Source organism: Vombatus ursinus, unplaced genomic scaffold (assembly GCF_900497805.2).
Source record: "Vombatus ursinus unplaced genomic scaffold, bare-nosed wombat genome assembly UNPS02014772.1, whole genome shotgun sequence".
Taxonomy (NCBI): domain Eukaryota; kingdom Metazoa; phylum Chordata; class Mammalia; order Diprotodontia; family Vombatidae; genus Vombatus; species Vombatus ursinus.
In genome coordinates this window covers 31,215,659-31,242,497 of record NW_020954550.1, presented here as the reverse complement: position 1 = coordinate 31,242,497, position 26,839 = coordinate 31,215,659, and the positions used below count along the sequence as shown (strand labels likewise).

Below are 26,839 nucleotides of genomic sequence, written 5' to 3'. Positions count from 1 at the left end.
AGATAATGTGTAAGCAGTATAGCATTTTAATGGGTTATTCAATTTTCTGGCAGAATTTTTCTACTGATAGTTCCTGTCATTTCAAAAATTTGTCTGGTGTGCTGCACAGAAATAGAAATGATAGTATTGTGAACACTTCCTAGCATAATGCTTTGCATATAGCAGGAGCTTAATTAATGTTTGTTTTATTGAATTGAAGCCATTGAATAGATAAAAGTCACTTTATGGACAGCCCCCTACATCTAAGTATTGTGATAAAGTAACTTGGCCTTGATAATACTACAAATTGTAATACTAAAAGAAAGGCAAACTCATTTGTTATCATTTAATACCCTCTAAAAACATTCCATTCTAAAGTTCTTGTTTTCATATTTCTAGGAGATATATGTAGATATCTAAAGATAAGTAGATAATTACCAAGAAGATGCATTTTAGATAATGACTTATTACCTTAATTTTTAATAGTGATAAATATTATAACACCTTTAGGTCACATGTTCATAATTGCTACTCCTCCCTCCCAAAATCACTCTGACCAAAGCTCTAGGTGAAAAAGAAAAAGCAGACATCATATTCAAAGCATCTCCTTTTCAAATGAAATTTTGAATATGTGTGGTTAAAGAATATCCCCACCGAATACATATTTATAGAGTGCTTTAGGCCTTTCAAAGCCCTTTGCATCCATTGTCTCATTTGGTCCTTCAGAATAGCTCTGTAAAGTAAATACTGTAGGTATTGGTATCCCCATCTTGCAGGACAGGAAATTGAGGCTTAATGAAACCAAATGCTTGCTTATATTCATTGTCCCAGGTTGTGCATATTGGAGGCTGGACCTGAACCCAAGCGTTTCTGGCTAAGGCTCGCACATGATCTTCTGCACCACACTGCTGCTTGCATCCATTGCTCTTGGTAATATTGCCATTCTTTTTTTTTTTTTTTTTGAGGCAGTTGGGGTTAAGTGACTTTCCCATGGTCACACAGCTAGTAAGTGTCAAGTGTTTGGTCTGAAGCCGTATTTGAACTCAGGTCCTCCTGACTTCAGGGCCAGTGCTCTATCCACTGTGCCACCTAGCTGCCCCAAACATTGCCATTCTTGAAAGAAGAATCTAACAGATAATAAATAAACCTTGTCCCATGAGGTTTATGAAAAAAAGTGAATCTATGATGAAAAGCACCAAAAAACTAAGTACTGTGTTTCAAAATGTGACACTAAAGAGCTTTGGCACTTTCCTAGGTAGATATAGCTTAGTTTTAGAAGAGACACTAAAGCAGCCAACAAATTCTATATTTTGACTATAATTTTATTACCTAATATAATAGGTGTTTATTTTGGTCAGAAAAAATGTCATTTTACATGCATGACATGTGTGACATGAATACTTCAGACTATTGAGTACAGGATTCTTTGTAGCCCACTTTTTGTAAAACTGACAAAAATAATATTTTACCAGGTTTACAGGATGTTAAAGAAAATTCTTGGAATGATAAAATTTGGCAGATAATTTTTAAATAAAATCTATAGCTTAGCACTTTAAAATTTTAAATGGTTTCAGATGCAGAGGATATATGTATATACAAATGAATAGACAGATATTCATATGTTTTGAATTTAATCCATTTGGTTTTAATTTTTCATAACCTTGCAATTCCACAAATGCACATTTTTTAACATGTTTTATTATCAGCAGCCACACTACCAGCATTTACAGGACAACATGAATTAATAGAGTGCTTCAAAGGAAGCCATTTTGATTCACCAAAACTTGGATTCAAGGCCAAAGTTGCAGTAACCATAAGACATAAAACTAAACATAAACACTTGTAGCTCTCAGAATGAATTGCTTGTTCATTCCAGCATACTGCATACATGATTGATTACAGTATCATATAAAAAGCAGAAACTTAAAAGTGATGTCTCCCCTTAATAGTATGTGAACTTCTTGAAAGACTGGACTGTCTTGATTTTTTATTTGTAAACCTAGTACTTAGCACAGTGTTTTGCACATAGTGAGAGTTTAATGAATGCTTTTTCATTCATTCATCTTTATAGAAGTTTTAATACAGTCCTTCTTGAAAGGCCTGGAGCTGTGGCTCAGCACAGTGTATTAAATAATGTGTCCATATTTTCAGAGTTGTGTTCTTTTTACTGTGGTCATTTTGTTGTAAACGATGCCAATATTCACCATATGATGCCATGTGACTGAATCATAGAACAACATCACAGATGAACTAAAGAGCAATGAAAAGATTATGGATATGTAACCTGCCACAGAATGTATGCAATAAGATTGCATGTAAGAAGCAATGTAAAAGATATAATTGAGGACATGAATGATTGGAAAGTGTGAATCATTCATATGGCAAAAATAGGAGACATTCTGTATGATATATTCTTACCCCTAATGTACTAAAAGAATAAGATCAAGGTTTCATGTATATTGGATAAATCTTTTAATGAGGAATTAAGGGAAAACTTGGATACAGAATGAGAAGTCATGGAGAGGTTTCTATCTGTATTTGTGGAGGAAGTAACCACATAGATGAAACCATAAATCTATCAAAATATTTCTGGTACCAATTCCCATTTTGAATAATGGTTCAAACTGGACATTTGAAGAGACAAGAAAACCAAGCTACTGGGCATAACCCACCAAAGGTACTTACTTTTCTTAGAAAAAACCTTCATCAAAACTCTAAGCTGATTTTGTGGGACAATTTCAGAAGAATAACAATTTAGAGTTAGAAGGGCCTGTAGACTTGATCTAGTCCAGCCCCTTCATTTTCCAGATGGGAAAACCAAGGCCCATAAATGTTAGATGACAAGGTCATGTGGGTAATAAGTAAGCATAGCCAAGATTTCAACCCGAAATTTTTTGTTTGTTGTAGACTCCTTAAAAGTGCTCAAAGTGCTTGCTCCTTCTTCCATATCAATCCTTGCCTGTAATAATCAGGTCTTTCTCTACTTCAAGGCTATTTTGTGTCATGGACCCTTTTAACAGTATAAGGAAGCCTATGCCCAAAATAATGTTTTTAAATGCATAAAATAAGATTCATAGGATTTCAAAGGAAATCAAAGATTAGAAAAAATAAAGATGTAATTTTTTTCTCAGCAAAGCTCACAGATTAAGTTCACAGGTTAAGAACTCTTGCTGTACTTACTTGCAGTACATGGGTTGCTTAATACCATAATTTATAAGGTTGAATTTTTATTTACTCCATTTGAGTTTAGGAATTTATGGAAACCTTATCCAAGCTACCATTATCATTTTATCACTCTCAGGTATCCGGACTGAAAGGAAAGAACACATTACTAAGAATTCCATGACGTTAACTGTTGTAAGATATTGGCCCACAAGCAATGACTTGGTTATCTCCATCCAGATTTATTGGAGGACCTAAAAGCCAAATAAGAGCATGTTCTGGAGGCCACTCTGGTGACACCAACTTCAATCATTTTTACTAGAGTCATTTTTTACTAGGAAATATGAAACTGAACCAAAGTGGTTTCCTGGTACCATATTTATAGGTCAAGAAGCTGATAAGGTCCTCTTTCTGTCGGCGCTTCCCATGGAAGGACCACTGTCTCTTCACCGGGGCCATGCCTGCCCTCAGACCCCTCGTAAAGCCTAAAATTGTCAAGAAGCGGACCAAGAAGTTCATCCAGCACCAGTCCAACAGATATGTCAAGATCAAGAGAAACTGGTATAAACCAAAGGGCATTGACAACAGGGTGCGAAGACGATTCAAGGGCCAGATCTTGATGCCCAGTATTGGTTATGGAAGCAATAAGAAGACAAAACACATGTTACCAAGTGGATTCAGGAAGTTTTTGGTACACAATGTCAAAGAGCTAGAAGTGCTTCTGATGTGCAACAAATCTTACTGTGCCGAGATTGCTCACAATGTGTCCTCCAAGAATAGGAAGTCAGTGTTGAGAGAGCGGCTTAGCTAGCCATCAGGATTACCAATCCAAATGCTAGACTGAGGAGTGAAGAAAATGAGTAAAATACTTTGCATGTTTTTATTTGTGTTAAATAAAGCTTCCAATTACTACCAAAAAAACCAACAAACAAACAAAAAACAAAAAAAAACACACACAAAAAAAGAAACTGATAAGGTTCTGGGTGCAAATAGGGGTGCATAGGGGTGCATTGTATTATCACTTTTTTATGAACTGCAAAAGTAGAACTCAAAGGATAGCGGGATAGTAGAATCATTGGAACCTTCTCAAGCTAACTGACCTTGACCTTTGGGCTAAAATTCCTGAGAACCACAGACATGAAATAAAGAAAGGAAAAATTATGTGGACAGGATAGCTACTGAAATGGGTTCATTTAGTATATCTATATTCATTAGTATACCACAGAGATAACCTTGCAAAAGGAGACCTCCTTACTGTTTAAAAAATTATCTCAGCCAAGGTGAAAGGCATCTAATAGACACACACACACACACACATATACATATACATAAAGATATATATATATATGTGTATGTGCCAGAAGAAGCTTTTATGCAATATTTTTCATTTTTAGAGTTGTATTTGAAAGTTGCAGTGTAACTCTGAAACAAGATTTTTCAGAGTAACTTCTACAGTAATTACATTCAGTCATGTTGAAATATTATTTATTATTTGCCTCTTGCTGATACCAACAGAACACTCAAATGCACAAAGTGTTAAACAATGTATGGCTCTTTTCTTTCACTGTTTCACCACTTTCTCTTTTCTCCATGTCTTGGGCTACTGCTTTCTGGTTTCTAACTTCCCTCAGTTCTTTTCAATGATCCTGGGCTCCCTGCTACCTCAGCTTTACTTACCAAAGAGGAGGAAGGACTTTCTCTTTCCACAGGAACAGAATCACATGATTTTAGAGATCCAATCTCAAATAATCAGGAATCTCTTCTGCAACATCCCTAAAACTTCTTCTGCCTGCATGTGAGGACCTTCAGTCATGGGGATCCCAAGATAGCCCATTCCATTTTTGGATAGCTTTGATCATGCCTGGAGGCACATTCCGACTGACAGGACAAGTCTGCCATGGAATGGCTTTCTCAACTTCAAGTCTATATCCCTAAAATTCTAGATCAGGAGCCCCCATTGATGTGTTCACCTTAAACAGGGAAGACATTAAGCAAATACGTTTAATAAAATGGCGTAAGAAAAGTAGCAGCAAAACATGTCCGTAAACCTGGGACATTCCCATACAGTATCATTAAGATGAACGTGTGTGTGTGTGTGTGTGTGTGTGTGTGTGTGTGTGTGTGTGTGTGGAATGCACATGACGAGATATGCATGTAGAAAACAGATATGACCAGTGAGTTAACATATGAAACATGTGGCCAGCCCACATTCATGAAGGGGCACATACATAGTTAATCCATGTCACCACCGCACATATGGGAACTGTCAATTCATGCATCAGATACTGCAGGGCTACTGATACCTTTTGGCAATGTCATTGCAGCACCCCCACCTGCCTCTGGTCTCATAGCTGGACTTCAATCTCCATTGCTAAACGCTTCTGCCCTGGACTTGTCATCTCCATTGTTAGACTCTGTTCTTCTGGACTCATGGTTGTTTCTTGGCTGGAGCCTCTGCCAGATGACAGTGCTTAAGTGTAAGCATAGCCTCCACCAGACATTGCTGTGCTATATGTTCCACTGCCTCATTTCTGGTCCAACTGAAATCTTTGGCTGAGAGTACGCACTCTCATTTTCCATCAGCTTAAAGCCTATACGTTATGTCTAATTTTTTAATGAAAGAGACAGAAAACCCTGCCTGGGAATCAGCAAAAAACTTCCTGTCTTGTTCCTTCAGAATCTGGGCTCCTGAAGCCTGTCATTTCCCTCAGTAGGACATCCTCAGCTGCAAGATGCTAAGTCACTTTTTAATATCATTTTATTGGTACCTTTTGTTTCTATATCACTTCCGTTTCCCATTGCATCTCCTCTCCTTCAGCTAGAGAGCCATCCTTTATAACAAAGAAATGTTTAAAAGCAGTTCAGCAAAAATAATAAACATCAGTCCAATCCACATTGTATGTAGTGTTCAGCATCCATAGTCCCCCACTTTGGCAAAGAGAGAAAGGGGGTGCATTTTCATCTTTTCAGAACCAAGCTTGGTTATTATAAGCAACACCATTTTTATTCCATTTTGACTTTGTGGTTCTTTCCATTTGCATTGTTGTAGTCATCGTATATATTGTTTTCCTGGTCCTGCTTATTTCACTTTGTATCAATCCATATGTCTTCCCATTCCTTCCTATATTCTTTATATTCATCATGTCTTTTGGTAAAGTAATATTCCATTCCCTTTTATCTTTTGTGATCATCAGTATTCCTTATTTGGTTAAGAAATCACACTATAGCCATAACTGTGAAAGATATCTGATCTGATTATCTTCTGACATTTTTATTATACAACTTTTAAGGTCTTTAGAACAGAAAGCAGAATGTTCCCAGCTAGGTAATGCCTTTAGGTTTAATCTTTTCTTTGGACCATTCTTGCTCATCCAGGAACTTGAGTCTTTCAGAAACGTCACACTAGATTTGGTGATTATTTAACATGCTTCCCCTCTTTCAATTTGAGAAGTCTAGGCTATAAACCATTATCCATTTATTTGCCTAATAACTACCAAACTGCTTCGAGGTTGGGGTTCCCCAGTTGTTTGTTTTGTTTTGTTTTGTTTTTTTAACTCCTTGCTGCTTCTGTAATCCTCGTTAGATGACTAGGTGGGGAAAAGCAGAGAGGCATTCCAAACCCAGGAGGCAAGGTAGACATGTGGGGGACTGGTCAGTGAAGGCACAGTCCTGAGAGTACGTGCAGTGTGCTGTGCCTGCACTCAACCCACGTGGAGGCCTAGTGAGCCTGCTTTCAGGCATTATTCACAAAAGGGCCTTTCCCCAATGTAGATAAGTTGTAGGTATTCTCTGTTTCCTGTTGGCTTACTTACATGGTGACAAAAAGTCTTGTAAATTGGCTACTGTGTCGAAACTGAATGGGCATAACAAAACGCCTGGACAGACAAAAGCTCTTTCTCCCCAGGCAGCTTTTGAGTGAGGATGAAGAATTGCTGTAAAAGTCTCCAAGTAGCAATTGCTGTGGCTACCCCTCTTCCTCACTCGGGTCACATGTGACCATGAATGTGGCCCCACCTCTGTTTCTTCTGTCCTTGCTGTGTTAGTTCTTTCCGGATCTTTGTTGGGTGAGTATGGAGAGCAGAACAGACCATATTACAAACTTAGGAGCTTCAGAAAGTAAGAAGAGTCTCCAGAGGTCTGACAAATGGAGTCTATAGCAGTCTGCCGTAGCTGTAATGGCTGGACCAGGTGAGGATCCAGCCCAGCAGTGAATCAATTCAGCAGCAATATACCCTGCAAGCAAGGAAGCAAATTCCATTGGCTTGACCACCCCAGAAGTGAATTTGGTGAGAGGAACATTTGTAACCATGACATTTAGTTTGTGCCCACTCTCTCCAGAAACCAAGGTAGTAGAAGAGAGTGTGCTCCAAAGTTTGCCCTTTGGCATCAAAAATAAATAAGTCTTATATCTTTTCTACATTGGGATCATAGAATTATAGATTCAGAGCCGGAAGACACCTTAAAGACCATCAAGTACAATGCTCCCTGCCCTCCCCATTTTGCAAATGAGGAGTAACAGCCCTTGAAGTACTCAGAGACAGCTATCATGTGTCCACATGTCTTTTTTTCTTCAGGCTAAACAGCCATAATTCCCTCCATCTGTATTTGCATGACATGATCTTCAATATTCTTGCTATCCTGGTTCCACTTTTCTAGATTCATTCCAGTTTATCAGTGGCCTTCCTAAAATGTCAAGGGTTCTATATTTATCCTTACTAAATTTAATCAAAACACAAACATGGAAAGATATGGAGAAAGACAACTTTGAGCTTTTTTGCTCTGCCATGTAAGATCTCATCTGACTCTCTCCCTCCTGTCAACACAGTCGGGTCTGTAAAATAAGGGCCAAGTTCTGCTTTTATAAGATGACTGTAGTCAGCCTCAGAGGGCAGCTAGATGATGCAGTGAATAGAGTGCTGGCCTGAGTTTAAATGTGGCCTCTGACACTAGTCATGTGACCTTAGGCAAGTCACTTAGCCCTGTGTGCCTAAGTTTCCTCATCTGTAAAATGAACTGGAGAAGGAAATGGAAAATCACTCCAGAATCTTTGCCAAGAAAACTCTAAATGGGGAGTTAGACCTGACTGGTTCAGCCTCAGAAGGAGGCCCTCATCAGAATTATTGGCAACAAGTAGAATGCTTTCCAAAAAACTATTAACTCTTAATTTTTATTTGGCCAACTAAAGCCTGATTTAATCCCCTAATGATTGGTTTACTAACACTTTATCTTGTGAAATCAGACCCCACAGATGTATTTCTCTGCCTTTCCAAACGTGCTATCCACCTAGATCATGCTGCTTTGCTGTTTCTCATCACTATCGCTTACTTTTACCTTTCTGAGCAATTAAGTGTGATGATGTATCAATTAATCTGGTTCTGTATTCTTCATATTCTTTTGTGAATTAATAGTATGCACTCCAAACGTATTTTCTATATTGAGAGGCAGCTTGGGGTGGTAGAAAGAGCACAGGAGTCAGGAGACACCTGGGTTTGGATTCCAGCTCTGACACTTAATAGCTGTGTCAAGCTCAACAAGCCACTTAATCCTCTCTGAGTCTGGTTTGTCCTCTGAAAATTCCCATAGGGTTTTTGTTTTGTTTTGTTCTGTCTTATAGGCAATCAGGGTTAAGCGACTTGCCCAGGGTCACACAGCTAGTAAGTGTCTGAGGCTGAATTTGAACTGTGGTCCACCTGACTTCAGGGCCAGTACTTTATCCACTGTGCCACCTACCTGTACCCCCATAGGGTTTTAAACCTGACTTAGCAAATCTAAAAGTTCATATAAATATGAATTATTATCAATCTCATTTATCATTTTTGGAACAAGATATCCCACATAAATTAATCTTCCAGACAGTTGAAGCTTAACTTTTTTAAGGAACAAAAAAAAATTTTTTGAACCATTTTTGATGCAATTTTTCCCAAAATATGTTATACTTTATTTCCTTAAACAAAAGATGATGAATATAATTTAACTTTTTCTTGATTTTTCTATTCCTATTATTATGAACATCAGTTATTATACTTTATAGTAAATATGGAAGTGATCCTGTGGGCTTTTGAAGCACAAAATATTTCTGCATTAAATGGCCCTATACTATTCTGCTTTTTTAGTTCTTATTTTTTTTTAAATTTTCCTTACTCCTCATTTATTGTCATGTGGTGAGAAGCTGTCCCCCCACGTGTAGCATGATGGTGCCATTATGTGACTCATAGGCAGGCATCTCTTCCCCAACCCTTCTCCAAAGGGAGACTTGATTTCCTGCAAGGAATGGAAGCCAAAAGTAAAAATTTAAAAAAAAACAAAACTCATGTTGTCATGATTCACCAACTTAATATTCTTTTACCATATGTTATGAAATATATTAGAAATGTGTTTGATATACTTTTTTGTCTCACACGATAAGAAAACCAGAATGAAACTTTGCTTAGTTTTGATTTTGGAAGAAATTTTTTTTTTAATCTATCTGAAATTTAAAGGATACACAACACTTTTCTATTGAATTTTTGTGCAACTTGGTATATACTCAGGGGAATATATTTCCAGCACTGTTAAAAAGTCAAACACACACAAAAAAATCAAAACACATCAAAAGAGCAGAAAAAAAAAATCAGATGACCCATTTCTAGTCTCCTACTCATCCTGAACCCTGATCCCTTTCGTGTTTTGAGCTCTAGTTTTGATCCCTTTCTTGACTCCACTCCCTACCTCCTACCTTCCTCCATACCTACTCTCAGACCCAGTCAAAAGCCCAGACACTTTCTGGTCCAACTCTTAACTTGGTTCAAGTCTTGTTCCTAGAACCATTCTTTATAGCTAGACATGTTCCCTTTCCACCCTAGCACTGATGCCCAAGTTTAAAAATATGGAGGTCAAATGAATAGCAGTTTGAGAAGATTATGCAACAAAGACCAAACACTAGCCACCCCCATTTTAGTCTTAACATCTTTGAAAGTATCTTCTTTGACTAGATAGGCCTTATTATATTTTAGTTATGATGGTAGTTTACATGTTTAAACTTTGATTTGCAAGTATCGTAAGTAATTGTGATATTTGATGGTTTACAAAGCACTGTATACATATTTATTTATATATATTTATCTATCCATATATGTGTACATATACATATATACTTATTTGATACAATGATTCTGTGAGTTAGATTGTGTAACTATTATTACACATATTGGATGGATAAGGGAAGGGGAGATCAGAGAGGTCATGACTTGTCGTTAGTGGCTAAGTAGCAGAGTCAGAAAATTCAGTACTTTGATTTTTTTTTATATTATGTAGGAAAAAACATGAAATAATTGTGACTTAAGGCTCAATGACACCATGAGAAAACATTTAGTTAGGGAAGTAATGCAACGTATAAATATGTATTTTAATGTTTTTATGCAGATGAAAATGAGCAGCTGAAGAAAAACAATGATATCCTGAAAGAGAAGTTAAAATCTCATGAGCAGGTGAGGCTTAATGTAACATATGAAGTCAATCCTGTACTGAGCCCTTAAATTGAAGACGAAGAAAAAAATAAGAAAGAAAGAAAGAAAAAAAGATTGGTTGTATATACAAAATACTTATTTTTTTTGCTTCAGTACTTCATTACATCCATTATTTCATCAGTGGGAGCATTCCATTGATGCAGATGGCAACTCCATGCCTTAGATGACCTTTACTGCTGTGGCCAAAAAAAATATATCACCTGGTGACCAACCTTTAAATGATATGCCTTTTCAAACTTAACTGGGCTGGTTTCCAAGCCCACATTCAAAGCCTTCCCAATTTGTATTGTACTAGACATAGCCTTTGAAAACCCATTATGGCATGTTGAGTAATGGAAGTGAGGCATTAATGAAAGCTCTACTTGCAAAATACAATGAAAAGAAGTTATTGAAACCCTTTTTTCTAAAGTAGAATTTAACTTAAAAAGAAGAAAAATAATCAGTGTAGAACCCAAACAGAATATAGAGAATACCAATCAATATTATGCCAGTGAATTTCTTTTATTCTGTTATTAAGCAGTAAAGGCCTAGGTTCTATTTTCTCTAACACATTCTTCTTTAGTTCTTTTAATGGGGTTCTTGATTGTCCATAACTCTACTAAATGAGTTTTAATGTTTTCAAAGCAAAAAGATCTCTCTCTCTCTCTCTCTCTCCCTCTCTCTCACTGTCTCTGTCTCTTTCTCTCTCTCCCATTTTCTCTCAGATCTGTGATTTTATTGGTAGAAGTAACTTTCAATGAGAAAACTCCTGAGTGATTAAGTGTCTTGCCTAGGGCCACATAACCAGTGTGTGTCTGTGATTGGCAAGATTTGAACCCAAGTCTTCCTGATTCTGAGGGTGGCTTTCTATCTCCCACATCATGCTGCCTCTCCAGATGCGTTTATTGCATATATGTGGCAATTACTTTCTCATCTTTGGTTAACCACTGCACTTTCAGTTTATGTCATTTACATAAATGAAGTAGATACTTTAAGTGGAATACAAAAAAACTGCTTCCAAAAGCCCCTCAAGTCTTCTGCCATTTTTTCCTTCTGCTAAAAGGTCAAAGCCTCAGATCCAAATCCAGGCTGACCCATGCCTGCAAGGCCTATGCCTGAACAACAGTAGAAAATAAAGCTTGACTCACACCCAGGCAGCTAATGCTAGAGCTGGGGCAGAAGAAATAGCTAACACAAGCCCTGGGAAGTAGGGTGGAGCCGCGCTACCAACACAATCAACCACACCTGGTTAGAGGCCTTTCAGGCTCACAGCAACTGACAGATCAACCCTGGGTTCAGGACTCTGAAAGTAGGAGACAGAGAAGAAGCCAAACCAAAATCCAAGTCAGTGTCACCAAGAGACTAAGCCCAAACCCAGGAATTCCTGCAGAAAGCAACGACTAATCTTAACCTTAACTAAACTTAACCCCCACAGTTTGCCCATACCATCCAAGAGTAAGAAAGATCAGAGTCTGACCCAAGCACAAAACTCTAATGCAGAAACTGAGGCTGGAGATAAGAGTAAACAGAAGAAAAGTCCAATCACAGTAAAGAAATGTTGTGGACTGAAAGAAGCCCAAGAAGTAAACCCAGAAAAGAAGAATAACTCCATCTATCCAAGCAGAACCTCAGAGAATGTCCTACTCACAAGGACTGCCAGAGTACCTAAAAAAAAATACAAAACATAATGTTAAAAGAAATGATGGCTAGTGAGGAAAGATTGGCAAAGAACATTAATAGCTTTAAAAAGAGGATAATAAGTTTTACCCCAAAACTGAACTTCCCAAAATTTAAAATTGGCCAATAAGAAAGCAATGACTCCAAAACACAACAGGCAATGTTCAAACAAAACCAAAAGATTGGAGGAGGAAGGAACAGAAGAAAATGTTAGTTCTACACTATCAGAAAAAAACTGACCTAAAAAAGAGAAATGGATAGATCATCTAAGAATAATTGTCAGAAAGTTAGGACACCCCCCCCCACAAAAAAAATAGCTTGGATATCATGTTTCAAGAAATTATAAATGAAAACTGCTCAGATCTCTTAGATCACAGGGCAATGTGAAAATATAAAGGATCCACCTTAAAGAAACTATAAAATGAAATTTACCTGTAACACTGTAGGCAAATTTCATAGCTTCTAGATCAAAGAAAAATACTATAGCCAAAAAGAAAGATTTAAAGTGCCAAAAACCCACCATCAGTATCACACATGACTTGACACTTGCCACTGTGAAAAAGAGGACAGCTTGGAATATAGTATTTTAAAAGGCAAAAGACAAAATCTTACAATCAAGAATAACCTATCTGACAAAACTAAGTATAATTTCAGAAAGGAAAATGGACCTTTAATTAAATAAGGAATTTCCCAGGCATTTCTGATAAAAAGACCAAAGCAGATTAGACATTTTGGAATGCAGCTACAGGATTTAAGAGAAACTTAGAAAGGTAATTACATTCGATTAGTTGGAAGAGACTATTCAGTGATGATTTTGTTGTTTTAGATTCAATAGGGGAAGAAAAAAGAAGTTTCTTCTCAGAACCCTAAAATCTTCAAAAGTCATACAGAAAGTTAAATAAGGCAGGCAGAGAACCAGTACATAGTTTTGTTCTTTTTTGATGGTTTTTTGATGGAAGGGAAAGGGAATATTCTGGGGAAGAAAAAAGAAAGGGAAGGGAACTTAATAACCAATAATAGGGATACAAGAGATGAAGAGTAAACAAACATGGTTTGTTGAGGGAATGGGTATCTCCTGAGCCTCAATTTCATCTGAACTAGAGAAAAGAAGGTTGAGCACACACACTTTTGTGGAGAGATACATTAAACTCAACAGGGAAAGGGGAGGAGACAGAGAAAGTAGAGAGGAAGATTTAAGAGAGGGGGCAGAGGGCAGGATAGGTGGGGGAGCAAAGAGAAACAAAACAAACTCCAATCAGAGAGTGGAGTATGAAGGGGGGAGTGAAAGAAAGAGTGAAAACTTATGATTAGGGACAGGAAAAAAAGAACAGAAGATGGAGCAATGAAGCAAAAACAGATTGCTTCAATTATAGATCATTAGAGTTAAGCAAATTCCTTTCACCACCTTCCCTTTTTGTAAATAAGGAGACAAAGGCAAAGAGAAGAAAGAGTACAAGTGGACAGGAAGGAGGGAGACACACAATCAACAATTATAACTATGAATGTGAATGGAAGAAATTCTCCAATAGAATAGAAGCAGGTAGCAGATATACTTAAAAAGCAGAATACAACAGTATGTTGTTTATAAGAAACACATTTGAAACATAAATAATCACGTAGAGTTAAAATGGAGGTCTGGAGCAAATCTATTGTGATTCAGGCGAACTCAAAGGAGCAGTCATGATTTCAAGAAAAGATGACAATAAAAATAGATATAATAAAAAAATAAGCATTGAAACTACATTATGATTAAAGACATCATCCATAATTAGCCAGTAGCAATAATTAATATATATGCAGTAATGGCATAGCATCTAAACACAGTTAAAAAGTTCTTTGAATGGTAGGAAGAAATAAGCAGTAAAACCAAAATAATAGGGAACCTCAGTGTATACCTTTCAAATGAAGACAAATCTGACAAAAAGATAAACAATACAGAAGTTAAGAACCTCAATAGAACTTTTTTTTAAAAAAAACTAGATATGATAAATTTCTGGTGACTACTACATAGGAATAGAAAGAAATTTATATATTTCTCATGGCACCTTTACAAAAATTTACTGCTTGGGGGCATAAAAACTTCCCAAATAGATGCAGGAAAAGAAGAAATATTAAGTGCATACTTTATTGACCATAATGAAATAAAATTTATATTCAATAATGAGCTTTTGAAGAAAGCATTATAAATTAAAATCAGTTAACAAAAAAAGATTGTTAATTGAAAAAAAATTCAAGCAATTTAAAAAAATAATTCAAGATGAAACAATTTAATCCTAGAGAATTGATGGATAAAAAGACACATAATAGAAACAAAAGAAAGTTTCATCAAGCAAAATGACAACAATGAAACAATATACCAAAACTTTTATAATGCAGCTAAAGCAAGCCTTAGGGGAAATTCATATCTCTAAATGTATTTATCAGTAGAAGAGAGAAAGCACAAATCAACAAATGGGGCATGCAAATTTGAAAAAAAAAAAAAAAGCTGCTAGAAAAGCAACCAGTTAAAAAATTCCAACTAAACATCAAAATAAAAAGTCTGGAAATCAGAGATTTTGAAAATTAAAAGCAAAAAATGAATTGACAAATAATACTGAGGTTTAAAAAAAAAACTAGTGCAATAGATAAACAATTTCTAGTCTGATTTTAAAGAGAGGAAATCAAATGTTTGTATCCAAAATTTAAAAAGGAGAATTCACAAAAGATGAAATGAATGAAACTATCAGGAACTATTTTGCCCAGTTATGTACCAACAAAACTGATAATTGGGGTGGATGAAAATATTTGATAACATAAAATATCAAATTAACAGAACAAGAATTAGAATAAATAACTCAATATCAGAAAAAAAAATAAATTGAACAGGCTACTAATGAACTCCCAAAGAAACTTGAGAACCAGATGAATTTACAAATGAATTCTATCGAACTTTCAAAGAATAATTAATTCCAATATGATATTAACCATTTGGAAAAATAGAAAAGGAAAGGATTCTTCTAAACTCTGATAGAAATATGTTCTTGATACCTAAATCAGAGGGAGACAAAACCAAGAAAAAAAAAAACTTTAGACCAGTGTTCCTAATGAACATCAGGTAAATACAAACAGTATTTTTAAAAAATTTAAATAGCAAAAAAGCTTCAGCATATAAAAATATTAAATACTATGATCAGGTTGGGTTTATATGAGGAATATAGAATCAGTTCAACAAGTATTACAGGAAGAATGGGCCTTGGCACATGCTTCAACAAAGGCCTTCATTGGACTTTCCCCTCCCCTGCTCGTTATATCAGGAAAACTATAAACATGATAGACCACATTAGTAACAAAAATAAAACAACCAACTTGCTAGGAAAGCTTTTGATAAAATCCATCACCTATTCCTGTTGAAAACACTAAAAAACATAGGAATAAATGGTCCCCTCTTTGATATGCTAAGTACTATCTATCTAAAACCAAGAACCAATATTATGTGTAACAGAGAAAGGAGATCCATTAACATCAGTATTATTTACAGTAGCTGTGATGGTGGTGGTGGTGGTGGTGTTAATAGTAGCAGGTGTTGTAGTAGTAGTAGTAGTAGTAGTAGTAGTAAAAAGCTAACATTTACATAGTGCTTTAACATTTGCAAAACACTTTACATGTATTATCTCATTTGATTTAGTCTCTCATGATACAGCAAAAAGAAATTGAGGAAATAAGCATAAGAAAAAAAGAGGAAACAAAACTACTATTTGTTGTAGTTGATGTGATGATCTATCTAGAGAACCCAAAAGAATCAATCAAAAAGTAATTGAAACATTTATTAACTTTAACAAAGTTGCAGAATATAAACCTATATAAATCATCAGCATTTCTGTATATTATCACAGATCCCAGAAGGAAGAGATAGAAAGGGAAAACCCATTCCAAATAGCTAGAGAACATTTAAAATATTTGGGAGCCCACCTACCAACATACACACAAGGACTATATGAGTATTAAAAAAACATGCATTATACAAATAAAGACAGACCTAAATAATTTCATAATTTGCTGGTTAGCATTGGCAATATAATAAAAATGACAATACTATCTAAATTAATTTACTTTTAATTAATTTTTATTTTTTAATTTTCAGTATCATGACAACCAAACTAACAAATAATTACTTTATACAGTCAGAAAAAAATAGTAATAATGAAATTAACCTAGAGGAACAAATGGTTAATACTTTCAAAAGAAATAGTGGGGAAAAAATTGGAAGGAAGAGAACCTAGCAGTACCGTATCTCAAACTATGCTACAAGCAATAATCATCAAAATGATTTGATACTGGTTAAGAAATAGAGTTTTATTAGTGGAACAAATTAGATGTACAAAATACATAAGCAAATGAACACATTAGGTTTGTGTTTGATATTTTCAGATACCCCAGATTCTGGGATAAGAACTAATTCTCTGATTAAAAAAAAAAATCAGTGGGAAAATTGTAAAGCAGTCTGGCAGAAAATAGATATAGACCAACATCTTCTACTGTATAATAAAATTAGCTCTAAAGAGATATATGATTTAGACATAAGGGGTGACATCATAAACAAATTAGAGGAGGAAGGAAGAAATTGTCTTTCAGATTTGTGGAGAAGGGAAAGAGTTCATTACCAAACAAGGAATAGAGAGGAACACAGAAGATAAAAGGGACAATTTTGATTACATAAAATAAAAAAAAATTTTGCACAAGCAAAACCAGTGCAGCTAAAATTAGAAGGGAAACAGATAACTGGGGTGGTAGTGGGGAATCTTTGCTATAAATTTATCTGATAAGATTCTCATTTCCAAGATATCTAAGATTCAAATTTTGTATGAACAAGAGCCATTCCCAAGTTGGCAAAGGAACAAGGAAGAAATCTAAATTATCAATAGCCATATGAAAATAAAATGTTCCAAATCCACTACTCATCAGAAAAATGCAAATTAAAATTATCATTTCTTGCAGATATGAAATTCTGGCAGAGAACCCAAAAGACTCGACAAAAAAAAAAACAAAAATAATTTCAGCAAAGCAGTAGTATGTAAAATAAATACACATTAAGTTATTAGATTTATGTATATTACCAATAAAACACAGCAGGACAGGATGGAAAGAGAGATTCCATACAGAATGAATAAAACATTTGGGAATCTACCTACAAAAACATGTACAGGAACCATATGAATATAATGACAAAACACTCTTTACCGAAATAGAGACCTCAATAAGTCTAGAAATATTATTTGTTATAGGTAGGATGTGGCCATGTAATAAAAATGACAATATTACCTAAATTAATTTACCTATTCAGGGTCATGCCAATTAGTCTCCCAAAGGATTATTTTGTAGATCTAGAAAAAATAATGAAATTTGTATGGAGGAAAAAATGGTCAAGAATCTCAAAAGAAATAATGGGGGGGAGGGGAATGGGAATGAAGGAAACCTAGCAGTACCAGTTCTCAAAACTACACTACAAAACTGTAACCATCAAAACTATTTGCTACTGGTTAAAAAATAGGTTGATCAGTGAAACAGATTAGGTACTCAGCATAAAGAAGCAAATGAGCACAGTGGCTAATGTTTGATGACTCCAAAGACCCCAGCTCCTAGAGTAAAGACTCACTATTTGACAAAAACTTCTGAGGAAACCAGCAAGCAGTCTGGAAAAGGCTAGGTATAGACCAACATTCACACCATATACCTAAAAGTAAGCTTCAAATTGATACATTACTTAGGTAATTAAAGGTTACATTTGGTAATGGCTGAAAATAGAAGAGCAAACCATTGGAACAGACTAGATAATGAAAAATTAGGAGCAACTGAACTCAATTCAGTGTTTAATAAACCTGAGAACATGAGTTACCTGGGAAAGAGCTCCCAGTTTGGCAAGAATTTCTAAGAAAACCGAAAAGCAGTTTGGTAGAAATTAGGTTTAGGCCAACACTTTAAACCACATAACACAATAAACTCAACACAGATACAGGATCCTAAAGGTTATACCATAAGAAAAATTGGAAGAGAATCAGTCAGGCACTTTTCACAGTTTGGATTTTAATGGACAGTAAACTCTGTATGAGCCAGTTGTGTGGCATGGCCACCTAACAAGCTAAGCTCCGTTATCAGTGGGAGTATAGTGTCTAGAATTAGGAATATCATCATATTTGGCTCTGGTCGAACTTCAACTAAAGTATGGTTTTCAGCGTCAGAGGCTGCAATTTAAATGAGACATGAACAGTATAGAATCAGTCCAGAGGAGGATAACCAGGATGGTACAGAAGTCAGCATGGAAACCCTTCTATAAGAGGAGTAATTAAACAAACTGGGAGTATTACCCTGAAGAAGAAACTTGAAGGGACAAGTGGTAAGAAGGGTAGTCTTCAAAGAGGACCTCCAGGAAAGGAGAATTAGTCTTATTTTGAGTCACCACAGAAAGCATGGCTAGGATTAATGAAGAGAAGTTTCTGGGAGGCACACTTTTACCACAATATAAGGAAGACTTTTCTAATAATTAAAGCTGACCATGCCTTATTGAGAATGAGTTCCCTGTTACTGAAAGTATGCACATGGAGGCTAATTAACCATCAATAAGCAATGTTGTTGAAGGGATTCTGAATTTGGTAAGAGGTTACTTTTAAGTACCGTATAACTCAAGTTTCTGTGGTTCCGAACCTCTGCTCATAGCCAGATTTGAAGATTGAGCACTTGCTGACTCTAGGAAGACCTTGATGCTAGTGCATTGGTGCTCTCTGGTGGCCAGAAGACATGACTACAACTTTTAATGTTTAAATTTAAATTTGAATTTTTGCATTGCAAGAGTTGTTCTCAAATCAGATTATTCAAACAGTATTTACATCGTGACAATTAATATCTGATAATTAGCTCTTCCTAGAAAAACAATTCCAAGTTTTGAAGCTTTATATTTTTAGTGTAAGGAAGGAGGAATTGGGTTCTATTCCCTCAGCTGATATAGTCAACAGAATTGATATAATCAGAGTAGATAACAGAGGTAAGAAATGTTGGTTAACAAGATGCTAATACTGGGTGATCTCTTTTTGAAATGTAAACATATTTTTCTGCAAATGATAGAAAGCCTTTTTTAGGGCTTTAAATAACTAAACCTTGGACAAGTTTGGGTACTTAAAGGGAGCAATTTGTGGAAGAGACTCCTGCAGGGGATCGTTATGCATCTAGCAATAATTTGCCCAGAGAGAAACACTCCATCTAGCTGTTCAAGAGTTTGTTCATTGGAGTAGACACATAATCCAGCAAACTCTGGAAACCCACCTGAGTAACTTACCCAGTAGAGTTGCAGCAACCAAGAGAAAATGCATGAAGAGCCTGGGAAGAGAGAAAACTTTCAGGCCATGAAGTATTAGGAGTTATGAGTTGCCTTTGCTATATCCTACACATGTTCCCCACAACCATTTTACTCTAAATCTGAGCTCACTCTTCACGTGAGTGCTATGTGTATTTGGGGAAGAGTGTGCCCAAGGTTTTAGGGAGAATGTCTTGTAAGTACTTTTCTTACTATGCCATCTTAGTAATCAATTGCTTTGAGCTAATTGTATCTACTGGCTGGCTCTTAATAGGAAGCACGTTGATGGGAGCTCATAAACAATAGCCACCCACTGGGTGCCCACATGTATTAGTACGGGTTGGAAGGAGTACTCCAGGGAAGTGTTACATCAACAAGTATGAAGCACATTTAGTATATGTATATAAAACTAAGTTTTCTTTTACAGGAATATAAGCGTCAGATTGACAAACTTGTGAAGGAAATTCAAACTAAAGAAGAAGAACACAGGATGGAAATAAGAAAAGTTAATCTGGATATGCAAAAAAAATGTAGGTGCCTTAAAATTTTTGGTTTATATGATTTTTAAATATTCATTAAATCACATTAAATAAGTTTCCCACTCCCCAAAATCTAATTTTTGTAACTTTACTACCTTAGTAATCTCACCTTTATATCTAGATGAAACAATACCACATTTTAAAATGCTATACATTTCAATTTTTTTAAAAAAGCAATCTTAGGAATTTGTGTTTGACATTTCACCCCAAAACCAATTAATTTGTATTATGAAACAGTATATCTTTTAAAAGTTTGTTCTTTAAATTGAAATAGAAATAACATATTTGGGTGTTTTATATGCTTGCCATTTATGATTTAATAAATTGTATTCTCTTTCCAGTAAAGAATCCCTTTTGAGTCATGTTCTATCCAATTTGAAGGTTGATGGTGTTGTTATTCAGTGATTTCAGTTATGTGCAACTCTTCATGCCTTATGGACCTCTTTCCATAGGGTTTTCTTGGCAGAGATGCTGGAGTGATTTGCCATTTCATTCTCCAGTGGCAAACAGAGGTTAAGTGACTTACCCAACGTCCTAGCAGATGTTTCTGAGGCTGGATTTGAACTCAGGTCTTCCTGACTCCAAGCCCAGCACTCTATCCACTGCACCATCTAGCTATCTCTAGGTTCATATAAAATATTTATTGAATGTGAGCAGAATGTCGTATTAGTGCGTCAAAGGAAGTAAGAGATATAGCACATGCTCCGTGAGACCTTAAACTCTAAAGGTAAAGATATTCCTATATGTATGTATGTGTATATATGTATGTATACATACTTTAGTTGTAATTGATATCCAATTTAAAGAAAATTCTTTCTAGATATTTTTAAGAAGTTTATAGTTGCTTATATGCCAACTGGAAATAATTAATAGCCTACATTTTATAGTGCTTTATCATTACAAAGGATTTATACACATTATCTTATTTTATCTTCACAACAATCTTATGAGGGAAATGTGTTATTAAACAATTACCTATTATTAAAATCCAAAGAGTTATTTGCGCAAGATCACACAGATAATGAATGAACGAAAAGCGTTCATAAGTGCAAACTCTGCCCAAAGCCCTCTGCTAAGTGCTGATAATACAAAGAGTAAAACAAGATCATAAATACTGCTCCCAAGCAGCTCACATTCTAACAAGGAAATCGAGGCATGGCCCATAATAAGCCACAGGCCTGGTATTTAAACCTGGATTTTCCTATTCCAAATTTAGTGTGCTTTATGCTACCCCACCTTCTGGGAGAAGAGTCGCCATAAGCATAAAATGTTTAGAATTAAATCAGCATAAGATTGCAATGATTGCACCCTTGAGGATCAGCAATATTTTCAGTGAACTTCAAGGCGTTTTACTAAATGTAATGAGTTTTAACATTTAGAGAAGATAGTCTTAACAATTTGCATAAGATGGATGGACCCAAATAGACTTTTGCAGTCCATTTTATGAAATGCTACATAAGAGAATCAATTGCCTAAGAAAATGAAAATGTGAAAAACAAAAATATTTGTACATCCTTTGTTTTTATCTCCTTCATCAGGAGGAAATATGTTTTGGGTCTTTGGGAATCATATTTCAAGAATTTATAACTAATGTTCCTTAAGTGTTAGATGATGGCACTTGCGGTCCCAGCTCAGGAACCCAGCGAGAGACAGAGAGAGTGACGAGCCGGCAGGGGGCGCGCTGGGCCCGCAGTCTTCCCGAGAGCGGCTCCCCCGCCCTCCCCGTCCCCCCCCCCCCCCCCCCCCCCCCGCCCCCCCCCCCCCCCCCCGCTGATGAATGAGCCTCTCCTCCGCCCCCTCCCGATCGCCTGCTCTGGGGAGGCAGAGCCTAAAAACCTGGGCCCGACCCCGAGAAACGCACGGTCCCCCCTAAAGGGAGAGCCCCCTTTGTATTTCATCAGTGGGTCAGTGGAATCCCGGTTCAATGCACCATCCAGGGTCATTGGTTTTGATTTAGGGGGAGGGATTCCTTGTGTTTAACTCTTCCAAAGCAATATTGTAATTGTGCCCCCGCCCCGCTGCAGCTCCGGGGGACCCGAGAGGGGGCCGGGGCGTCCTCCAGCCCGGGCGGCGGCTGCCCGGACACCCGGAGCTAAGGCGCTTCCCTAAGGCGCCGGCCTTGGTGTCGTTTCATCACTAAATCGTTTTCACGCATTCTCTGTACCAGGCAGCCAGGTGGTGCGGTAGCTAGTGTACGGACCTGGAGTCAGGAAGACCTGAGTTCAAGTCCAGCCTCACATGCTTGCTAGCTGTGTGACCCCCAAGGAAGTCACGTAACTGCTGCATGCCTCAGTTTCTTCATCTGTAAACTGGGGATAATAGTAGCACCTTTCTTGCAGGGTTGTTGTGAGGATCAAATGAGTTAATATTTGTAAAGTATTTTGCAAACTTTAAAGCTAAAGAGTTGTGGAAATAAATGAGTTAATATTTATAAAGTGTTTTGCAAACTATATAAATGACAGCTATTGTTATTACCATTGATATTTTAGAGCAAGAATAAGAGAATTGCTTGAGAATCCTGGGTTTAACATCTATTGCTTTTTGGAAGTAGATTTATTTTCTTTGAATTGTGTTTTGATCTCTTGTATTTCCTAGGCTATAGGTTCTAGTATTTTTTAATTGTATTATTAAAATATCCTTTGATATTTGTGTTTTTATTAGTTGAACTAAATGAAGAAAAACACAAAGAACTGATGGAGAAAAAGGAAATGGAGATTTCAGAGTTGACCACAAAGTTAAGAACTCAAGATATGGAAAAGCAGAATGAGATAATCAAACTACAGATAGAGGTAGTTCTCAAGAAGTCAGATTGAGTTAAAAGCTCTAATATTATGTGTATACCAGCCTTACAGATTACCAGAAGTAAACAAGTCCAGAACCTAAAAGGAATTTAGCCATTGTAAATGAGATTGAAAACACTACCCAGAACACTATGTTTCAGGTATCAGACACTCTCTGTCAGTAGTTACAGTTATCCCTTTGACCTGAAAGTTGGGAAAGGGATTAACAAAAATGTTGAATGAAAAAGACCTCTGCAGGGCTGGTGAAACAATAGGACAAGTTCATCTAGGCCTTCTCATTTCTTAGCATTCTATAACTCTCTAGAACTGGAAACAACCTTAGAGCTCATCAAATACAACCCCCTTTTATAGATGAGGAAACTGAGGCCCAGAGATGTCCTGCCCCAAGTCACCTAACTAATCAATATCTGAACCCTAATTCCTTCTGACTCCACTGCCAGGGTTCTATCCACTATAGCACAAAGTCTCTTGGCCATGTGTCTCTGAAGCATCCTACAGTAAAACACCATTGGGAATGGCAGATGTGTTAGCCTGTGGTGTGTTGGCCCTGAGCTGGGATCCAGAACAGGCAGGAGCTGGTAATGTGGTGACCAGGCCAGGCCGGGTCAGGTCTGGCCAGCAAGAGGAAGGCTGATCACATGATATTCAGGCAGGGTACAAACATAAGGGAACAAGCAGATAACAGAAACCCTCTTATTCCAAATACCCAGCTTTTTCCCGTGCAGTACACTGCCTGTTAATCAATTATCTCTATACTTATTTTTCTGAGCTTGACCTTTTAATCCAGGGTTCTCCAACCTTTTGTGAGCAGTTATTTTTCCCTCCCCACCCTCCCACCCCCTAGTTTTCACATCACGGAGAGATAGGGGTGGGGGTGGGGAGGAGGGTGCTGTTGCTCAAAGTGAGCATATCCAGGACAGCAGGAGCAATGGCACCACTGCTCTCCTTACTGCTGAGAATCCTAACAAAACAAGGAGAAGCAAGAATGGAAGAAATAACTAAGAAATCTACCAGCTAAGGCCTTGTGATCTGGAGATGGGTTCTTCCATAAAAGTTAACTTTTTCTCTAGTGGCCATGTTCCTAGCACCAGGATGGCCTGAAGCCTGCCCCTTACTTTTATTTGTCCTGCATCTCTTCCCCTGCTAGGCCAGGGTTTCTGGTATAATTCTAGATAAAGGGGAGAATGCAGCAGAAAGCAGAGGACAGCAAGACCCTTCAAGTCCAAAAGAGAGAATTAAACTGAGGGAAAATAGACACTTTACACTAAATTTTTGATTTTTGAATGAAGCAAACACCTTAAGAATATTTTTTTCTTTACATAATATACTTGCCAAAACACAAGACATTTGTCTTATTTAAAAGTGTTTGTAACATCCCTTTAATAAGCAATAAATGGTCTTTGGTCTTGTTTGGAAAATCTTCCTTTCTTAAGAATAAGAATCATTCCTAAAGAAAACCAAACTCTGAGTAATTATCATGATCACTCTTGGTCCTGGAACACAATAGACAGGTCTCCTCTCTGCTGAGTGCTGGAGAGGAATGTTAGGCTCATATTGTCAGGTCCATTAACCGTGACAGTGGTTGAAATTTAACTGTTTTGCTTTGTTGCAAGGAAGGGTTTAGTGGTGGAGATGTATAGATCTGGAAATGAATGTGATATAAAAACAAAAGGCATTAATAAAACTTATAAAATGTTTTTTAAGGGAACTGTTCCTTAAAAAGAAGAGCTTATATTACAAAGAGTAGCTTAATATTATACACAAAAAGAATGGAAGGGATTATACCTGTGGCATAGATACAAAAACACTGTAATGAATCATATAATTGTAAAATTCTCAATTTTTTTTGTATTTGTTTCAGCTTAATGCTCAGCTGGCAAGAGCTCAGATGAAATCAGCAAAAGCATATTCTGATTCCACTGTTTTGCCTCAGAATATCTACAGAAGGGTATGTGATTTTGTTTTTTCTTTCATTATGACTCCCTTATTGGAGGTCAGTGGCTAAGCAATGATTAACTAATAAGTGGTAAATCTGGCCCCATTTACAGACTATCCAGAACCCTGCTAGGTAGATATGAATGATGTTGAGCAAGGGTTGGGCTTCACAGCACATATGCTCAAATATTTTCCAAAACACAGTTACAGATCTTCCACTCAATACCGACAAACCCCTAAAAGTAACTTTGTAACCAATCCACATTAGTCAGAAGCTAGAGTATAAATCAAAATATGAAATGAATCACTATAATTATGATATGCCAAGAGGCGTTTCCCAACTCAAATTCCATGTAGAGTTGGTGCTCAACATATATTTGTTGAACTATAACTATTTGCTAATCATTTCCATTTCTTCCTCCACTCCCAGGACCCCCCAAATCACTTCAAGGGTAGAGTAACTTATAAGCACATGACCAGAGGCTAATCTCAACTGAGAAAGAGCAAGGGGGTCAGGAGGCAAACTCAAATACATCCCAGGCCAGTGCAAACAGAAGCAATCGCCAAACCCCTGTCCATTCCCCTATTTGAGTTCTTGGTGGAAGGGGTGAAATAGAAACACTACTGGGACAGACACTGAAATTGCTAAGCAGGAGTTTTGGTTTAAGGCAGGTAAAGAAGCTCCATAAGCTTTGTATATCCCTTGTATTTGCCCCATTCTGTTCTCAGTAGTAATTCTGGGCTTCTTGCTCAGCAGACTTCTCAAGCCAATGATTCCTCAGCTGGCAGGATTGCTTTTGTAAAGGGGGCCTGATCAGGATAGTTATTACCCTTCCTGCGCAAAACCCCTTCCTTACAGTACTTACTCCCCATATGTTCTTTGGGGTAGTAAAAATGTAGTATTCAGGCATCTGAGAAACATCCAGGATACGGCATCTAAATATGTCACCAAAATGAGAAAACTTAAGCTATTCCTTACCAATGATAATTCATAGAGCTATTGTGAAGATATAAAAGATACCCTCTAAAACACCAGAAAAATAAAGATTTCTGCCAGCTTGAAAACATAATGTTCATAATTGTATAACAACCTAGAACTCCTAGGGGAAAAGTGATGGTCAAATGAGTTAGTAGTTGTATCTTCCTTCTCTGAGATTATTTTATTATAAAGGGTGCCATTTGTAAGATCTTATGAAGTTGGACATTAGAAAACATTGCATTTGAGAATTTAAGGTAACATTACTAAAATGTGAATATATTCCTCCTGAGATCATACCATTCATAGGCCATACACTGTTACCACGTTGTGCTGTGTGGTATCACAACAACTATATGATTGTCTTTAAAAAGTTCTAAGTGAAGAAGAAAATTGCACTTTAAAATTTCACAGTCATGACAGAGTAGAGCCAACTTCTACTGAGTTTGGAAGACCTGAGTACAAATCCTACCATTTACACCAAGTAGCTTTGTGACCCTAGCCAAGTCACTAAAGCTCTTAGTGTCCCAGGTAGCTCTGTAAGGCCCTAAGTTACAAAGCAGTTATCCTTCTGCATCGGTAGAGGGAGTTTCACCACAGAAGTTCCCTACAGCAGTGAAATCATAGCTTCCTCCCTCCCCAAAACCAAACCAACCCCTTCTACCTCATAGGCTTGCTGTGAATACTGAGGAAAGTGCAAATGCAAACTGTCATTCCTGTACTGGACTAACAAAAAACTTGCTGCTTCATTTAGAAGCTCCAGCATCTCCAAGAAGAGAAAAACAAGGAAATTGCCATTCTTCGTGATACCATTCGAGATTTAGAGCACCGCCTCACCATGAACAAGGACTCTCGCCTCAAGCGAAAACGGCCTTGATCCCAGCCGTGAGCTTTCCTGGCCAATCAGCCCCTTTACACACAGTTGGAATAGGTCTGTATCACACCAAACATGCGCTCACACA

The 26,839-nt window shown here is 36.9% G+C and overlaps 1 protein-coding gene and 1 pseudogene across 1 annotated transcript in view; both read left to right on the top strand.

The window, feature by feature from the left end:
* CCDC152 (coiled-coil domain containing 152) overlaps positions 1–26,776 on the top strand; it is a 48,099-nt gene extending 21,323 nt beyond the window's left edge. The window contains exons 4-8 of the mRNA XM_027863396.1: positions 10,543–10,607; positions 20,054–20,156; positions 22,827–22,954; positions 24,828–24,914; positions 26,632–26,776. Of these exons, the coding sequence (XP_027719197.1) occupies positions 10,543–10,607; positions 20,054–20,156; positions 22,827–22,954; positions 24,828–24,914; positions 26,632–26,754 (506 nt within the window). The 3' untranslated portion in view covers positions 26,755–26,776. The remainder of the gene's footprint in view (positions 1–10,542; positions 10,608–20,053; positions 20,157–22,826; positions 22,955–24,827; positions 24,915–26,631) is intronic.
* On the top strand, positions 3,599–3,952 carry LOC114044110 (annotated as a pseudogene).
* Positions 26,777–26,839: the final 63 nt, after the last annotated feature.